At 41.3% G+C, this 19,598-nt stretch overlaps 1 protein-coding gene across 3 annotated transcripts in view; it reads right to left on the bottom strand.

Moving 5' to 3' along the window:
• The window catches only part of CGNL1 (cingulin like 1), a 164,642-nt gene that overhangs the window by 117,820 nt on the left and 27,224 nt on the right, over positions 1-19,598 (bottom strand). For all 3 annotated transcript variants that reach the window (XM_077472210.1, XM_077472212.1, XM_077472211.1), the window contains exon 2: positions 10,006-11,578. In XM_077472210.1, the coding sequence (XP_077328336.1) occupies positions 10,006-11,559 (1,554 nt within the window). In that variant the 5' untranslated portion in view covers positions 11,560-11,578. The remainder of the gene's footprint in view (positions 1-10,005; positions 11,579-19,598) is intronic.

Here is a 19,598-nt window from a genome sequence, read left to right as displayed (position 1 = left end):
CACTAGATGTGTATTGTCTCCTGCCATGTCGCCTGCCACCAGATGTGGATTGTCACTTGCCATCATTTGCAGATTGCCCCTTGCCATGTCACCTGCCACCATTTGCATATTGTCACTTGCCACCATTTGCAGATTGTCACTTGCCACAACACCTGATGCAGATTGTCACTTGACACGTCACCTGCCACCATTAGCAGATTGTCACTTGCTACGTCACCTGCCACTAGATGTGGGTTGTCACTTGCCATGCCAGCTAGTGCCACCAAATGTACATTGTTGCTGCATTGGTGGCAGGCTGGCAGCACTGGTCCATTTAGTGAGGGCAGGAGAGTGGAGATGCGGGGTGGACAGTGAGAGATGATGTCATCTCTGCTCCCCACCACACCTCCGACATTGAAGAGGCCTGTGCTGTGAGGGCAGGAGTGGCGGAGAGAGATGATGTCATCTCTACTCGTCCGCCCACTAGTCTCTCTCCTCCACCTACAATGCAGTCTGCCCGCCGCAGCTGTGACCCTGCGACAAGAGACTCGGGGCTATGGGCTCCAGATTTGGGGCTTCAGCCTCAATAGCCACACCCTGGCAACACCTATGGTGCCATCATTTGTTTCATGGTTAAACTCCAATCCCCCTGAAGAATTCACCAAGAAACCAAACTAGTCAAATAAATCCTTTAAGTAGCACCCTACTTCTTTATAAAGGGACAGTAGTGCTCTCACAAATTGGAGTACCCACCTTACAGCATAAAACACAGTGTAATCGACTATCATCAAATAAGGACACTTACATGGAAATAAATTATTTAGCCACAATAGACAGTTCTTTGCAATAATAATAGCAGTTTGGGTACCTGCATTTCAGTATAACAATTCATTGCCAAATCAGAATGTTTTGTATACAGTAAATGGGTATTCGATAACAACGTGTCACACTCTACAGCCACAGTCTAGACAGCATAAGTAGTTTTAATAGACCTGTGTCACCTGCCTCAGAAGTATTTAAACAATCGCGCAGCGGTAGTAACAATTCCTAAGTACTAGCTGCTGGATCATAGCAGTCAATACTGCGGCTGCTTCACTTCAGGCTGCATGTATTTAGCTTCACAATCAACCACTGCGGCTATAGTCAGGTCCAGTGTGTGTGTGGTGTATGTGTGTGTGTGTGGGGGGGGGGGGGGTGTGGTGTGTGTGTGTGTGTGGGGGGGGGGGTGTGTGTTGTGTAGCTAGGTGAATGCAGCATCAGTCTAATGCTGCATCTGTACTCCGGTGCCTCTACACTGAGAACCGAGTGATCGGACACCGCTGATTGCACAGTTCTCACAGCTCCCTGAGCAGAGAGCTGGTAACTATCAGTCACCAGCTCTCTGCTCCCTCCTCACTCACTGGCGCTCTGGCTCAGGCTCGCAGCAGCTCGCTGAGAGGTTGAGCTGGGTGCTGTTCCAGCCATGTGCGTAGATCCCAACTCCATTGTCACAATCTTGCCTAAGCCTAGACCGACTCAGTGGGCTTCAGCCCATAAGCTTTGGCTGTACTTCTCCTTTAATACTGCCTATTAGCATATTGGAATATGCAAACTGCATCCTGCATAGGTGTGAACCAGGCCTTAGTCCTCTTTGTTTATAAACGTTTTTGAGCTCTTGTGGGGTTATTAAGGTGTCTGCAGCTGTGAAAAAACTGAGTGTATTAAAATAAGTTCACTTTTTTCTTAAATTGCAGCTCCCCTATGTACCAACATACCATTTGCGTACTTCTTTTGCAGAAATAAAACATCAAATTATCTTCACACCCCTTACCTCACTGTTCGGCTGGCTCTATGAAAAAAACATCTCCATTATTTCCTGGATGGACCTTAAGACACGACACAGGAAGGAGTTTACCAGCTGACCTCATCAGCGCGCACCCAGCATCATCTGCCCTCCTACTCCACCACGTGACTACCACCCCTTATCAGCTGCACGTTTATTTCTATGCAATCAGTTAATATTATTCTCACCAAATACAGAGCCATAGAACATTCACACATTTTGCCACATAAAAAAAACTAGCAAAAAAATGTAGCAAATCTCACAGTACAAAAACGTGCAACCTGCCAAAATGTCCCATGAGCTACTTTGCCGCTTGTAGGGCATCCCACTGAAATCAACGAGCTGCCCTATGTGTGTCAAAGTAAAAACACACCAAAAAAGTGTGCTTCCACTACGCTGTGTAAAGTGTAAATGGGGCCTGGCAGTGAAATTGGTTTGTTTATACAAGAAACGTACCTTTAGAAACAGTCTTCTATTTGGTAACATTCCGCCTGTGACAGGAGGCGGCGCTATACAGGAAGCAAAGACTTGTGGCTCTGCTCTGCAGCCGCTTGCTTCCTCTAGCTTTATTCACAACACACATGCTCTGGGATGGCGGGTCAGGGAACCCTTGATCTGGTGTTGTGGACCCGCCATCCCAGAGCAGGAGGTCGCAGGCCATATCAGAGGGCTCTGCGGGCCACATGTGGTCCCCGGGCCACTGCTTGGGCACCCCTGTGATCAGAAGTGGTACTGATGTGCTGGAGTAGGAGGGCAGATGATGCAGGGTGTGCACTAATGAGGTCAGCTGGTAAACTCCTTCCTAAGGCCCATCCAGGAAGTAATGGACATGTTTTTTCATCAAGCCAGCTGGACAGTGAGGTAAGGGGTGTAAGATAAATAGAAAGATGTTTTATTTCTGAAAAATAAGTACATTGGCAGTATACTGATACATAGGAGAGCTGAAATGATAAAAAAAAAAAAAGTAAACTTATTCTTTAAGTGGGAAATCTACTTTTGTGGGGTCAATTTTAAAAAAATAACATAGCCTATACAATTGCCACACAAGCCATTATATAATTTATTGTTATTAAAAATGACTGTTCCAGTTCAATTTGCAGCACTGTATTTTTCTGTAAAATTCATTGCAATATGGCAATCCGAAGGTGTTCTGTAATTTCCAGCTTATGTGATCGACTCACTCATTGTTTCAGTGGACACTAAGATACAGGTAAGAACTGAAAGAAATTAAGTGAACTCTCAAACAAGACGGTCTTTCTTTTAAGGTATTTTCTATAAACAAATCCCTCTGCCCCATTGTAATGGAGATGAAGACATATTTGTAGTCCAAATTAGGAGAGAAGTCTAGAGGGACCATGCCTATCCTCCACAAAATGAGCGAGCGTAGCCACCCAAGATAGGAAGCGTGCTACTGGCCTCCCTACAAGCCTACCCCACTCCATGAGTCCTACATTTTTACTAGCGTCCTAAGGTAATGATCACTTTAAAAGGTGAAAAACCTGCTGTGATGCAGCAACCCCCCGAGCCCCCCTTTTGCTTAACTGAACCCAGTTTTCCCAGAGACAGGGACGAGCACACCAGCTCCAGTCGGTGTCTTGGGTCCTGATTGGATAGATAGCAGCGCAGCCATTGGCTTCTGCTGCTGTCAATCCAATCCAATGATGCAGTGGGCTTCTGCAGTGTCAATAGACACAGCAGCAGGACACAGGAGCTCGACCACACGAGTGCTCTGAGGGAGAGCGGCTCTCCAACAGGGAAGAGGAGGAGCCAGGAGCATCGCTGAGGGACCCCAGAAGAGGAGGATGGGGGCCACTCTGTGCAAAATCAACTGCACAGAGAAGTATGACATGTTTGTTTGTTTTGGGGGGGGGGGGGTTAAACAAACTCCTCTCGCCCTAGGCGGCCCCTCCCTGCCAGAAATCTTCTGGGACACATCATAGGTCCCAGAAGATTGCCTGGCCAATAGGAGATTGAAGCGAGACTCACACATGCGCAGTGCGTGCCTGGCTGTGTAGCTGGAAGCCGTCGCGGCCGGGTGCCCACACAGTTGCTATGACGGCGCCGTGGAAAGGAGAGTGGCTCCAGGCGCTCACATCGCTGGACAGGTGAATGTCTGTTTATTAAAAGTCAGCAGCTACACTTTTTGCTGACTTTTAACAAGCTAAAAAACAGGTGGAACTCCGCTTTAATATTGTACCTCTCCTGGTATAAAAAAAAAGTCAATCAATGATTAATCCGTGTATTCAAACACTGCTTCTGCAGACTGCACTAATTACAAAATCAATCAAGTTTTTTGCAGAGGGAAGATTGACTTTCATTAGATAGTTCAACTGCAGATATACGTAGAACCCTGTGGATTATCCTCCATTATGTTCCGCTTTCCATTAGCATAGCCCTCCTGGCTTCTCCACAGGAATGGAATCAGTCTTCCTCTTATAGCTTTATCTTTGCAGTCGCATATTGAGGCCAAGTAATGAAAGATACATTTAACTCATTCCATAGCTGCAGGACTATCAGGCTGAATTCATTGTAATGGGTGGAGAAGGGTCTTTCCCATTGTCAGGAAGTGCCTTCAGACTGCAGTCATTTTCCACCCTGATGTGTACATATGTACTGAACTGATAGTCAGGAGGGTGGTGTAGGATTAGTAATACAGTCTCAGAGGACTATTTGTCACACATTTTGAGTGTACGGTGATAGGTTAGAACTCTTTGAAGCCGAATTCCATGATAAGCAAATATTGCCTGGGTACAAGTGACGTGTATTCCTACATGAATCTTGGCATGCTTGTATTCTTTCTTAGATTTGCAGTAATATAGGGCAGTACAGAGGTTAAGTGACTAGCACTTACACCTGGCAGCACTAGGGTCATTGGTTCGAATCCCAACCACAGCACTACCTGCACAAAGTTTGCATGTTCTCCCTGTGCCTGCGTGGGTTTCCTCTGGGTACTCCGGTTTCCTCCCACACTCCAAAGATATGCTGGTAACTTACCCTGTTTCCCTGAAAATAAGACCTAGCGTGATTGTTGGTGATGGCAGCAATATAAGCCCTACCCTCCAAATAAGCCCAAGTTAAAGTCCTTGTAGGGCTTATTTTTGGGGAAACATGGTAATTGGCCCTAGTAAGTATATGTATAAATGCAAGTTGGGTACTTTAGATTGTAAGCTCCTTGAAAGTAGGGACTCATGTGAATGTACAGTATATACATAGTTACATAGCTAGTAAGGTTGAATAAAGACACCAGTCCATCCAGTTCAACCTGAGCGAGTGTCTACAATTATCCCTATCCCTGTACATTGCACACTCACATCAGTCCCTAGCCTCAAGGAGCCCACAATCCAAGGTCCCTGTTCATATACTAGGGCCAATTTGAATAGAAGCCAATTAACCTACCTGCATGTCTTTGGAGTGTGGGAGGAAACCGAAGCACCCAGAGGAAACCCACTCAGGCACAGGGAGAACATGCAAACTCCAGGCAGGTAGTTTCAAACCAGTGAACCTTTTTACTGCTAGGCGAGAGTGCTAACCACTACATCACTGTACCGCCATATATGTAAAGTGCTGCATAAATTGACAGCACTATATAAGTACCTGTAATAAATAAATAATACAGCTTGAAACTTTGACACCGTGCAGCAGCTTCCTGTAATAAAGACCAGTCACTCCTGCTCTCTCCTTACACATGGTGACTGGTCTCGTCTTCGCCCCTCCTGTAGTTTTCTGCAGGTAGTCTGTACTGGCTGGGAACTACTGGGTACCTGACACAGCTCTGCTCTTCACAGGATGGGTTTGTAACAGCATTTGGTGCACACACAAATAGAAATATGTCCTTTATGACCATTTAGGAATATATTTCAATGATGGATTTGGCCATAGCAGAGGGCAATGAGAGCTGCTGCAGGTATAATGCAAGCATCCCTTTTACGTGGAGCCACCAAACCCTGCACATGTTACCCAAAGTCATCAGTTTTCCTTTCGTAGAAGTCTTTATACCCTTATCACCCCAAATTGTAAATCAAGAGCCTCAGTGGCCAAAAGAGAGGTGCCTGATTGAATAATGGATTCAAAAAGTGTTATTATTATACACGATTTATATAGCGCCAACAGTTTACACAGCGCTTTACAATGTAGAGGGGGGACAGCATAATTACAGTACAGTTCAATAGAGAATGGACAGGAGGGCCCGGCTCGTAGAGCTTACATTCTAATGCGAGGGGGCGGTGGTACAAAAAGTAATAGATGCAGGGAATGATTTGATGGGGTGGCTCATCCAAATTTAAAAGGTGTTTGCTTTTGGTAGCTTTTTTTTTTTTTTTTTTTTTAAATGCCTAGTGCTAATGGGTTGCACAAAATGACAGGACACTATGAAGTGCATCTGAACTCAAAAACAAAAAAAAAAACCTTCTTTAAAGCAGCTCTACAGTTTTTTGGTGGCTGCATTCATTTTCTTTTTAGGCTTTTTCCTTTATTTCCTTTTCCTTATATAGTACTCTGCAGCCTACTCTCGGAGTCTCATGTGGCCTTGTTTGATGAGAACAGAGCAAAGCCAAGTGCCCCTTGAAACTAGAACTGCAGATGTCACACGCTTTCTTGAACATGCTGCTATTGGAATCACTTGAAATAAAGTTAGTACGGTAATCAGATAAGTTTTCCCCAATTTTAATATCAAATCTATTGGCTATTTTTGGATCTAATGGCAGGTATGCTTTGATGGTCTTTTTTAAGGATACAGGCCAACATTATAAAGTGACTCTTCAAGTGTAAACAATAATCAATATAATATGCAAAGAATGATCATGTATTTCAACATCTAGTAAAGTACAAACATATGAATAAAGTGCAAACAGATCCTCCAAAAGTGCTAATAGTACAATAAAAGTCCAAAGAAAGAAGAAGGTGAGAATCCAAAGAAGCAGGTGAAAACTCCCAAGGTGACAGTTTATACGAGAAAAAAGTGCATGTGCAAAGCAACAGAATGAGATCCACTTCATCCAATTGTTATCACCATCCGCAGTGCACTACTTATTTGCCCTAGCCTTTCACCTCATACAAAGACCCCCACTGGTCAAATTACGCTTTGGTATGGGTAAACAAGGAATCCTCAGCAATTGATCGACTTCCACGGATATCCTCAGCACTAGCGGTACCAGGGTATATTCCAGGCTCATCTAATGCAATAGGTCATGCAACAAAGAGAAGGGGCTCCATAGTGTAATAGTTCAATTCCATTTATTAAAAAAACGTTGTAAATTATGCCCCATACACACGGTTCCGACACACAAAGTTTGAGAGCAGGATCTAAAATTTTGTAACAACAAAATCTGATCGCTTAAATTCAAAAAAAGAAATTTAAGCGATCACATGTAGACAATTCCGACGGACAAAATGCCACGCATGCTCAGAATAAATTACAAGACGAAAGCTATTGGCTACGGCCCTCTTTATAGTCCCATCGTACGTGTTCTACGTCACAGCTTTCTGAACGATTGGATTTTCTGACAACTTTGTACGACCGTGTATATGCAAGACATGTTTGGGCCAAAATCCGTCGGAAAAAATCTGATGGATTTTGTTGTCAGAATGTCCGATCGTGTGTACAGGGCATTACAGTTTAAAAATCGTATGTAACTGTAAGTTACTATGTTTTTTAAATAAATGGAATTGAACTATTACACTATGGAGCCCCTTCTCTTTGTTGCATGACTGTTAGTGCTGAGGATATCAGTGGATGTCGTTGCTGAGGATACATTATTTACCCATACCAAAGCTTGATTTGACCAGTGGGGGCCTTTGTATGAGGTGAGAGACTGGGGCAAATGAGTGGCACACAGCGGATGGTGATAACAATTGGATGAAGTGTATCTCATTCTGTTGATTTGCACATGCACTTTTTTCTCGTATATGAACTGTCACCTTGGGAGTTTTCACCTGCTTCTTTGGACTTTTATTGCACTATTAGCACTTTTGGTAGGATCTGTTTGCACTTTATTCATATTTTTGCACTTTACTAGATGTTGACATACATGATTTTTTTTGCATATTATATTGATTATTGTTTACACTTGAAGAGTCACTGTATAGTTTTAGCAAGGTACATATTTTTGGAGTCAGCGCCACATATCTATTTGTATTATTTGTATTTTGGGTGTGAACACCTTTTTATGTTGGCAGCTGCTCAATTAGTCAGTCAGAGCTTGCCTAGGTTTGTGCATTATGGCCCGTACACACGAGCGGATTTTCCGTCTGAAAAAAACTTGGATGGTTCTTCCGACGGAATTCCGCTCAAGCTTGGCTTGCATACACACGGTCACACAAAAGTTCTCTGAACTTTCGACCGTCAAGAACGCAGTGACATACAACACTACATGCCGAGAAAATTAAGTTCAATGCTTCAGAGCATGCGTTGAATTGTTTCTGAGCATGCGTAGGAATTTTGCACGTCGGAATTTGTGCAGGCGAACAGGAAATTTTTCCGATTGAAAATAGAGAACCTGCTCTCAATCTTTTGCTGGCTGTAATTCTGCCAGCAAAGGTCCGATGAATAAAAAAAAAATGGGAAAAAGGCCGCGCTTAGGATAAAAAGGACGGTTGCTGCCTCCCCTAATAGGGCTCCCCTAGGGGGCACTATATGTATGACAAATAGGTGAAACAAGGGGTCAGTGGCACTACCAAATAAAGGTACAGAGGAAAAAAGAGAGAGATAGGGGCTATAAAAACAAATGTAAGATATACACTAGAACTAACCACCTATAAAAATGTAAAAGGGTAAGGAAATATTATAAATAAACCCCCTGTAAGTATCCCTACAGATGTGTGGGTGTGCAAAAATAATCCCCCTAATTGTTTTTGCACACCCACACATACCTGTAGGGATACTTACAGGGGATTTATTTATTTATAATATTTCCTTACCCTTTTACATTTTTATAGGTGGTTAGTTCTAGTGTATATCTTACATTTGTTTTTATAGCCCCTATCTCTCTCTTTTTTCCTATGTACCTTTATTTGGTAGCTCCACTGACCCCTTGTTTTACCTATTTGTCAAAAGTCAGATGGAGAATACACATGGTCGGAATTTCTGACCAAAAGCTCACATCCGACTTTTGCTGGCAGAATTTCTGATCGTGTGTATGGGGCTTAAGTCTTCTTTCTTTATAGGCCAACATTACTGATGCATCTAGTTTAAATACAAACAATATATTTTAATCTTGGTAAAGAGGTAGGATTCTATGTTCTACAATCTGCCAAAAAAAAAAAGAATGCAAGTTGTCTAGCTGGCCTGTTATAGCCCATTATAGGGTATAGCTTGGGTGATTAACAAGATTGACAGGGCATTTATTAAAATGATTGGGGTCACAGCAGTAACTCAGGATTTCTATAACAGCCAAGTTTATCAAAGTTCATTGTGAAAAGGGCACTGTGTGGCTCATGATGTTATTGCCTGTTAGGTGCCAAGCTTCAGCTGCTGGACCAGAGCCACCATGTCCTTGTGTTTTGTTCTCACTTTACGCCAATGAGACAGGGAAACTTTTCTAGTTTGCAGTACGACAGATTCAGAAGAGGCTTTCAGTAAAATAAATGTCTAGCAGGTATACTGGTAGAAATAAAACACATACCGAAATTTGCATTTTTTATACCATGATAGAGATGATGCAGAAGAGTATTTGCAATATGAAACAGTTCTTCTTGGTGCTTTTTTCTCTCTAATAGTATATTTTCTTTTTTTTTGTCTTTCAGAGCCAATATTGATATGTCCATGATACTGAATTATATCTGTAGTATATTTCAAAGGCATTGTACCATTTGTCAGCTTGTCAATGGTTTAGAGCTCTAAGAAGCTGCTCACACCCAGGTATTTTCAGTGAGCAAACAGCTACCAAACTACAAAAATTGCCACAATTACAGCAATTACATCTTCATAAAATGAGGAGCCAATGTTATGTCCTATCTATGAAGAGCTAACTGTCTGAAATCACGACTTCCACTACAGTAGGCATCACATTTGTTGCAAAAAACACAGATATAGCATATTTAAATGTTCAGTTTACTTTGCAGTAACTCAAGTTTGTTTTGAAATGTATTTTTTTTCAATTCTACATGCTATGAACAAGATTAACGTAATATTTTTTACACAGGGCCTAAAACTTAAAATCAATATATTTAAAATACATTATCCATTAAATGTAAATATTTGAACTAACCTGTGCACCTTGACCCGAACTGTGTGTATTTGCATTAACTCTTCTTTTTGCCTCTTCCGATGGGGCAATGCTGTAGTTTGACAGTTTTAATGAGGAGGTCGTGGTTTGAACATCTTCATTTCTCTTGTTTTGCCTTTGTAGCGTGGCTGAGTCAGTTTCACTGAATGAGGTTAACCTACTATTCTTGGTTTCTTTGTAGTAAGGTAAAGAACTATAGTTTTGCTGCTGGACCTTGTCTGTGGGTGAGGCTTGGCTGACAAGGCTTCCAGTTGTATTTTGCCTTTTAAAGGGTAGTTTATAGTTCTGCATATGTGCTTTCTGCTGGCAGATCTGGGATGGCCGTAATAAGTGTTCATTTGACTTGCCTAAATTTCTACTGAATTCGTTTAAGTAAGCCGTATTGCCTTGTAAACCAAATGGTAGAGCACTGTCAACACTTCTAGCCCGCTTTCTATCCTCTGGATTGATCCTATTCCGTTTGGCAGACCTGCCTCTTCTTTGCACAGGGACACTCACGTCAAACTTTTCAATCAACTCATCTACTCCAGGAATACACCCAGTATCAATATCGCGACCTGTTCCAGGTACAAAAGGAATATACCTTCGATTTTCATGGCGGTTCACATTATCAGCATAAAGAGCATCCTCTTGCTCTTCAAGCCACAACTTTTGTAAGGACTGAGACGATGTTGCAGTTGCTGAAGAACAGGATGATCTACGTGAACGAGGTCCATCAACAGCCTGACCCGAATCTTGCCTTTTAAACTGAAGGACATCAGGCCTTGTTTTCCTACACTCGGCAGCAATAGTAGAGCTTGTACTATATGGAGATCCATTACTGGAAGAGAAAGACTCTGAAGTATTATTATCACTTGTACTACTCAGCATACTTGTGTTGTCTGTTGGTGACTTGGTTTGGTCTTCTTGCATGGAAGATAGATCTTTACCGTTTTGTTCAACTATATCAGCTGACTTACTGCGTACATATTTAGAAGTAACATCTTTAGATAAAAACATAAAAGGCTTGGAATCTTTCTTTCTTTGCTCTTCTGTAGTCAACAAACCAGAGTCATTTTTAGATGACTTGTAATGGTCTATGTTCAAGGGGTTTTCATTTGGATTATATGGTTTCAAAAGCTCAGGATGTCTTTGAAAATTCAACACGTTTGTTTTTAGGGACCCGTCTTTGCATTCTGGGGTGCTATTCTTAGAGTGGAGATAGTTACTACTGTTTGAGGATTTGTATGACTTGTATGGATTTTCTGGAAAATCCTTGTCATCTGTCCTTACAGAATTTTGACTGTTCTTTAAATTCAGTATCGATCTGTCTTGCAATAGATGTTCCTTTTCAGGTGGGGGAACATTACTTGATGAATATCCTTCTTTATTATTTAATACAATGAATGGATGTCCATCAATTCCCTGGACCCTGATACTAACACCATAAGAACCTTCCTTTATATTATGCCTTGTCCTTCGTGTATTTTCTTCATTGCGCCGAACAACAACACCAGAGTCTTGCTTGTATTTTAGTCCATCATAACGTGAATCCATTGTAGTCTACTGACTCCAGCTGCAGGAACAAGACATTAACAAATTAGAAAGTTATTTTGCTGTCTGCTATAAGAAAACAGAAATTATCTCTGAGGTGGTAGGCCGTAACCCAAAATATAATTTAAAAAGACTCCCCTTCCCAAAATAATAAAAATAAATAAAATGATGTGGCATACCTATATAAAAACTAGCCTAATAATTTTATTTCAGTTCAAGAAGGTTAGTGTTTCTTTTACATGTTTTTCCTAAGGTTAAAAGTTGTTAATGTACAGGAACAGGGAAGCTTAGGAGATCCCAGTGGACCCAAAATTCCAGACAATGGATCCCCTGGGAAATTAAATGAAAATCCATTACATTTATCTATGGGCATTAGAGCCTATTTCCACAAGCAATCCAAGTCTTACACCAGGGATACAAAGATACAAAACAGGGTGAAACATGGCTCAGCATCTAAGCATTATAGTTTCTTGCTCAATTAATAATGGAATCCTATATAAGATCAATATGTAGGGTGGGATTACTTAACACCGAGCAGTAAACAGCAGCAGAAACATTATATATATATATATATATACACACACACACACACGAAGTGGGAAATAAAATATAACACTCTCTGCAAGCTTTTTTATTCCCAATCTGACTGAATCAATTATGACAGCATAGCTCACAGTTGTCCTTCATTTGGAGGGACTGTAACTCTGAGACCAAAAGCTAAGTCCCTCATGCAGCCTCAGTGGTCTCTTTTTGGTCTGAATGTGTACATTGCTATACAAAATGTACTATATTACTATCAAAAGTGTTATGTTGGACTAAACTTTTAATCCAACCTCTATTTCTATTACTGCATTTAAAAAGCCAACAAGAAAAAATAGGGAGGTCAAAAAGCCCTTGTGTAATTTAGCCAATCATTTTCTGTTTTTAGAACTTTGTGGTCCATATCACTGGGGCCGTGGCAGGAACGTGTCCTTTGCCTTCATACTGTCTGCTAAAAGGAGCCCCTCTATCATTTTAGAAGGTTGGACGGTATTTATGACCGTATCACTTTTGCTGATGAGAATTTATTTAACGGTTCACTTAACAATATAGGGTGCTTTTATGAACTAAATACTCAATAAGCATATTCACAGCTTAAAAAAAAAAAAAAAAAAAATAGCAAGTATGTCAAGCTCTTATATGCAGAAAGCCAATAGCTTTTATAAAAGTTAGCATTATCATAACTGCAAATAGAAATGATTCTAGAATTTGTTAGATTTGTGAGTAAAATTATCCAAGCTAAAATTTTCTATTGTCAGAGGAAGTGTTTTACCTAAGCAAGTTACAAAAACTCACAATACTTGTATCCAGCTGGATAGTGTCCTGTAAATTCTACATTTAATGGAATGTTCGGGTGTGTCTGCATACTTTCATCTTGATTATGTGTTCAAATAATAACTCACCAAGCAAAAGAATTTAATTGGGAGGCAAAGCATGGTTTCACTCCCAACAAATAGCATGCTTTGCTCATGAAATTACTACTCACTGTCCAAGTTTTTAGTTGTGCATGAACAGTCAAAACTATGCTGTTCCAAGTGAACCGACAAGTGCATTTTATATGGCAGAATGGCCGTTATTTCTATAAACCATCCTGGCACAAACAGCGCTGCAAAGCAGTTTACCCTATTTTGGGAGAACAAGAGACCGGGGGAAATGTAAATGCTGTACCAACAATGCACAGGCTAGTTCTACTAAAAATAAATTACTAATATTATTATACAGGATTTATTTAGCGCCAACATACCACCATCCACCACTGGTTCCTGTTACCTGGAACTGAGGCCGCGTACACACGGGCGGACTGTCCGCCCAACTAGGTTCGTCAAACAGTTTGACAAACAGTCCGTTCAAAATTTGCATGAGCGGACTTGACCACACACGACGAACGAACAGTCCGCTGAAAACTTGCGCGATGACGTGAACGGCACGTACGACGGGACGAGAAATTCGGCGTCCGATACACTGCAATGCAACCTTCGCCGTGTAAATTCTTTCTGAGACTTAGTTTGCCGAACAAGCCTACACACGAGCGGACTGTCCGCTCAAACCAAGTTTCAGCGGACAGACTTACGGAAATTCCGAAAAACTTTGTTCGTCAGACTGTCCGCTGAAACTGTCCGCTGAAGCCCACACACGTGCGGACTGTCCGCTGAAACACTGTTCAGCGGACAAAGTTGGACGAACAGTCCGCCCGTGTGTACGCGGCCTTACTGTTACCTGTTACCTTACTTTGGAACTAGGACAGGTTGACTATAACAAAAAATTAACATTGACAAATAAATATTCCTTTCTAAAAGTTGTCATATGCTTTAAACAATACTTTCCTTATTTCAGCTAGCTCAGGCAATGATGAAAAAAAGTACAGTTCAGGGAGAGTGGCAGCAAATAGCATCCAGTAATTATAACTTAACTCTTAGATTGCAAGCTCTAACAAGCAGGGTCCTCTGATTCATCATGTATTGATATGTATTGTAACTGTACTGTGTGCACAAACTGTTGGGCCAACAGTTTGTGCAGACAGTACAGTTACAATGCGGCTGGCTGGCAGTATATTTTTTTTTTGGGGGGGGGGGGGGCGGAAAACACTGCACCCACCCCCGTCAGTCGCCAGGTCACCTGAGGTACTGGAAATATCTCCTAAAGCTGGAGCTGGTGACATCACTGGCACATGCGCTCTGAAGAAACGGCCATCCGTCCTTCAGAGTCCTGTGCTGTAAACGGCGGCTCCCGTGCACATGCGTAGGAGTGGCATCATCACGGTTCTGGCCATACACAGCAAGAGTCCGCAAACCCAGAAGATGGAAGCCTTGTCAGCGGTGACAGTTTGCCACTGGAAGATTCGTTCTAAGGTAAGTTTCACATGCATGTATCGCATACTAGCACATTATAACTTTGCCTTGCAGGTTCAAAAAATTAAATCACCGGCGGTTTACTACCGCTTTAAAAGATGAGTTCCAGGCATTGTTCATTTTTACAGTTTCCTTGGTCCGATGTAATTATGCATATACTATACCTGGCCAAAGCCCCTGGAATGGTGTCACTTCCCTACCTCGTCCAATCAGAGAACACTTTACATTCACTCAGAAAATGCAAAGCATTCTCCAAATGGCACCTTTTCTGAGGGGCCGACCTTCTGTGTTCACAATGCATCAGGCTGGCCACTTAGCATGGGACGCAGAAGCAAGTGGAGATCACTAGAGTAGCAATGTCTACTTCAGTGGTTTTCAGCATCCAGGGGCATCGGCCAGATATGGTATATACAGTTACATTGGTCAAAGATGGTAACCATGTAAAATATATTATTATGCTGTGCTTTCTTCTTTAACCGCTTCTGGACCGCCCACGGCATATATACTGCAGGAGGGTGGCCCGGCTGCGCAAAATCACGTACCTATATGTGATTTTGTTCACGAGATCTCGGGCACGCATCCGCCGGAGTGCTGTGCCCACTGTGACTGGACACAGCGAGACCCAATCAGCAAGCCTGGCGGCTGGCGGAACCCACCGTTTGGAGGAAAGGCAGAATGGAGGTGTAAAAAAGGTCAGTAAAAGAGAGATCTTGTGTTTCAGCCAAGCTTAAACATGGATCTCTTTTCGTCCAGTGCGTCCACTCCTCCACAGTTAGAAACCATTCCATAGGAGCACACTTAACCCCTTGATCACCCGTGGTGTTAACCACTTATCTGCCAGTGTCATTTATACTGTGCCTGGTGTGCCAGTGCATTTTTTATAGCACTGATCACTGTATTGGTGTCACTGGTCCCCAAAAAGTGTCACTTAGTGTCAGATTTGTCCGCCGCAATGTTGCAGTTCTGGTAAAAATCGCTGATCACCGTTATTACTAGTAAAAATAGTCCATAAATCTACCCCATAGTTTGCAGACGATATACCTTTTGCGCAAACTAACCAATATACAGTTATACATAACAAAACGGTGTTGTGCTCCCTAAATACCTAGCAATAAATCATTAAAAAAGAATATGTGATTAACTTGCAATATAGCAAGATACTGAGTGCACAATCAAATATTCATATTCCCTAACTGGGAATAGTGAAAAAAAATATGCAACAATGAAATATATGTGTTCAATAAACAGTAAGGATAAAGTCCACCAAAAATGGACAACACACCACCAGTGCATTAACGTTGGAAATGCAAGTGCTCTCCTCCACCTCAATATTCTAGCCGCTCACCTCACGTTCTGACCCTTTTCACCAGAAGGTGAGAAAAAGCAGGTTCCCATTTCTCATTAAAACATTAAAACGTTACTCACAAACGCAGCATTTAAGCAGTGCGGGCTCAGGATGCATAGAAACAACAAGATGCTAGCGGGATGACGCTGCCACTGTGACTCCTTACCCCTATACGCATTACATCGAATGGGCTGCTACACCACCCTGAATTCTTCAGTAAGGGCTGGAGACTCAGTTATTGTGATTTTTTTTTACCACAAATATGTAACAGAATGCATATTGGCCTAAACTGATGGAGATTTGATTTTTTTAAAAACTTTTATTGGGTATGTTTCATAGCAGAAAGTAAAAAATATTGCTTTTATTTTTCAGAATTGTCTGCCGTTTTTTTGTTTATAGCACAAAAAATAAAAAAACTGCAGAGGTGATAAAATAAAACTAAAAGAAAGCTCTATTTGTGGGGAAAAAAAAGGACACACATTTTATTTGGGTACAGTGTCACAGGACCGCACAATTGTCAGTTAAAGCAACGCAGTGCAGCATCACAAAAAATGGCCTGGTCAAGAAGTGGGTAAAACCTTCCGGAGCTGAAGTGCTTAACACAAACTGAGGCTAATACAAGGTGATCTACTTGGGGATCTGGTGGGTGAACAGGAGTGCGGGGGGAACACGGTGAAGGTAAATATTAGTAACAAACGAGTGCAGTTATAAAGGGAACTTGTTACATTTCCCTTAATGAGCAAAGTGAAAGGCTCACTGTACTACTTTGTCTTCAGTTTAGAGGACCTTGTTCTGTTTTCTACGAAGCAAAACAAATGTAAAAACAAGGACAGAAAATAGTAAAAAGACATTTTAAATGTCCTTAGTCATTATACGTGTGTTGTATTTACTCTCTTAGCATTCAAATTTGTTAGACCTTAACTAAGTATCACCATCGTTTCAATTACTTAACAATACTATTACTTAAAATGTTCTTTCATGTTGCTCACAAAGCAGCTTGACCTTCTTCTGCTGATTTCTCAATTATATACAAGGTTGCATACTTTGCATAACTTGGCAAGTCATCTATTTACAATGCAGAACACGGATTAAAAAACTTTACATTTTGGTATGTGGCAAGTGATAAAATTCTTATTTCATGACTAATGTTGTTATGCAAACCATGACAATGTCTACCCATATTCGAGTATGCCATTTGTGTCATGGGTATGTAGGAATATATGGAATAGAGCAGATTTACACATATATCCATTCAATAAAATTACAAAACTCTCATATATATATATATATATATATATATATTATATATATAATTACACACACACACACACACACACACACACACACTCATCTGCCACTTTAGGTAGACCTGTTCAATTGCTCGGTAACACAAATTGCTAATCAGCCAATCACAGCTCAATGCATTTACACATCTAGACATGGTGAAGACAACTTGCTTAAGTTCAAACTGAGCATCAGAATGGGTAAAAAAGGATATTTAAGTGACTTTGAATGTTTCATGGTTGTTGGCGCTAGATAGGCTGATCTGAGTATTTCAAAAACTGCTGAGCTACTGGGATTTTCACACACACACACACACACAACAATCTTTAGGATTTACAGAGAATGGGCAAAAAAAAAAAAAAAAATTATTTACACACATATACATATATATTTTTTTTTTTATTACACGCACACACATACATAGTGAGCGGCAGTTGTGTGGACAAAAATGCCTTGTTGACGTCAGAGGAGAATGGGCAGACTAGTTCAAGATGATAGAAAGGCAACAGTAGCTACAACCAAGGTATGCATAATACTTTGTCTGAACTCACAATACATCGAACCTTGAGACAGATGAGCTACAGCAACAGAAGACCGCACCTGCCAGCTAAGAACAGGAAACTGTGGCTACAATTGACACAAGCTCACCAAAATCGGACAATAGAAATTTGAAAAAAAAACGTTGCCTGGTCTGATGATTCTTGATTTCAGCTGCAACACACAGGCTTAGCATTTGGTGTAAAAAACATGAAAGCATGGATCCATCCTGCCTTGTATCAATGGTTCAGGCTGATGGTATCGTAATGGTGTGGGGGATATTTTCTTGAACACTTTGGGCCCCTTAGTACCAGTTGAGCATTGTTTATACACCACGGCCTACCTGAGTATTGTTGCCGACCATGTCCCTCCCTTTATGACTACAGTGTACCCATCTTCTGATGGCTCCTTCCAGCACCATATCACAAAACTCAAATCTCACCACTGGTTTCTTGAACATGACAACGTCGTCACTGTACTCCAATAGCCTCCAGATCTCAATCCATCTTTGTGATGTGATGGAATGGGAGATTTGTATCATGGATGTGCAGCCGACAAATCTTCAGCAACTGCTTGATACTATCATGTCAATATGGACCAAAATCTCTGAGGAATATTTCCAACACCTTGTTGAATCTATGCCATGAAGAATTAAGGCAGTTCTGAAGGCAAAAGGGGGTCCAACCCGGTACTAGCAAGGTGTACCTAATAAAGTGACCAGTAATTGTACATTATATAGACACATATACATGTACAAACACACATATACACACACAAAGACACACACTTACAGCAAAAATTCTGCTTGTTTGGAAAGACACAAAAGCCCCTTAACAGACTGAATGGCAGAGGTACCCATAAGTAATGTATATTGTGTAATGTGTGATGTGTCTAAAAACAGATCGGGGTCATCATTTTAAATAATCATCATATTTTATTTCACCAAAGATGCATTCCGTGGCTCAAACTGATCATTTTCTTAATTAAAGGTGATACACAGATATCTGTAAATATCACCTTTAAACTGAGGAAATTTCAAGTTTGAGCCACAAAACACATAAAGAAATGTGAGGTTTATTCAGCACAATGACCCCGATCCGTTTCTACAAACACTGCATTAAACATTCTTACAGATGTCTCCATCTTTCGATGGATTTTTGTTCCTTCTAAAACAACAAGCCAAATTTCACCCTTCAAGGGCCAGGACCCCTGAAGCACTGAGAGTGACAAGACCTATCCTGAATGAAGAAAGGGATAGTCTCCACCGTGAACTAAGAAGGTTGCACGTTTTACCCCCATGAGAAAAAGCGCATTCCAAGAGGCGCTGGGACTTTGATGTGAGTTTAACCATTTGACCACTGGGCACTTAAACACCCTTAATAACCAGACCAATTTTCAGCTTTCGGTTCTCTCACATTTTGAATGACAATTACTCAGTCATGCGACACTGTACCCATATGACATTTTTGTCCTTTTTTTCACACAAATAGAGCTTTCTTTTGGTGTTTTTTTATTTTTTGTGCTATAAAAGAAAAAAGACCAAAAATTCTGTAAAAAAATGAATTTTTCTTAGTTTCTGTTATAAAATTTAGCAGATTAGTAATTTTTCTTCATAAATTTTGGCCAAAGTGTATACCACTACATATCTTTGGTAAAAATAAGTAAGCACTGTGGACACTGCAGATCCAGCCCACAGCACTGCTGACACTGATCTCTCCCCTCTTCCTGTACCGATCGGTACAAAGAGGGGAGGGAGGAACCGGCATCATAACATGACGCCGGTTTATTTACAAGTGATCGCTCCATCATTTGACGGAGCGATCACGTGGTAAACGGCCGCGATGTGCACCTTTTGTTCAGTTTTAGATCCAAATTCAACCGAAAATGACACACTGGACTCCTGCTGTGAGCCGCTGTGTGTTCTAGTGTGAACCCAATAGGTGAAACCTTGTGACCTGCCACACTAAACCTAAATATCCTGAATAAAC

The sequence above is a fragment of the Lithobates pipiens genome, unplaced genomic scaffold (assembly GCF_037356315.1).
Source record: "Lithobates pipiens isolate NorthernLeopardFrog02 unplaced genomic scaffold, aLitPip1_a1.2 Scaffold_8, whole genome shotgun sequence".
NCBI lineage: Eukaryota > Metazoa > Chordata > Amphibia > Anura > Ranidae > Lithobates > Lithobates pipiens.
Note: the sequence above shows the minus strand (reverse complement) of the source record. Positions and strands in the feature narration are given on the sequence as shown.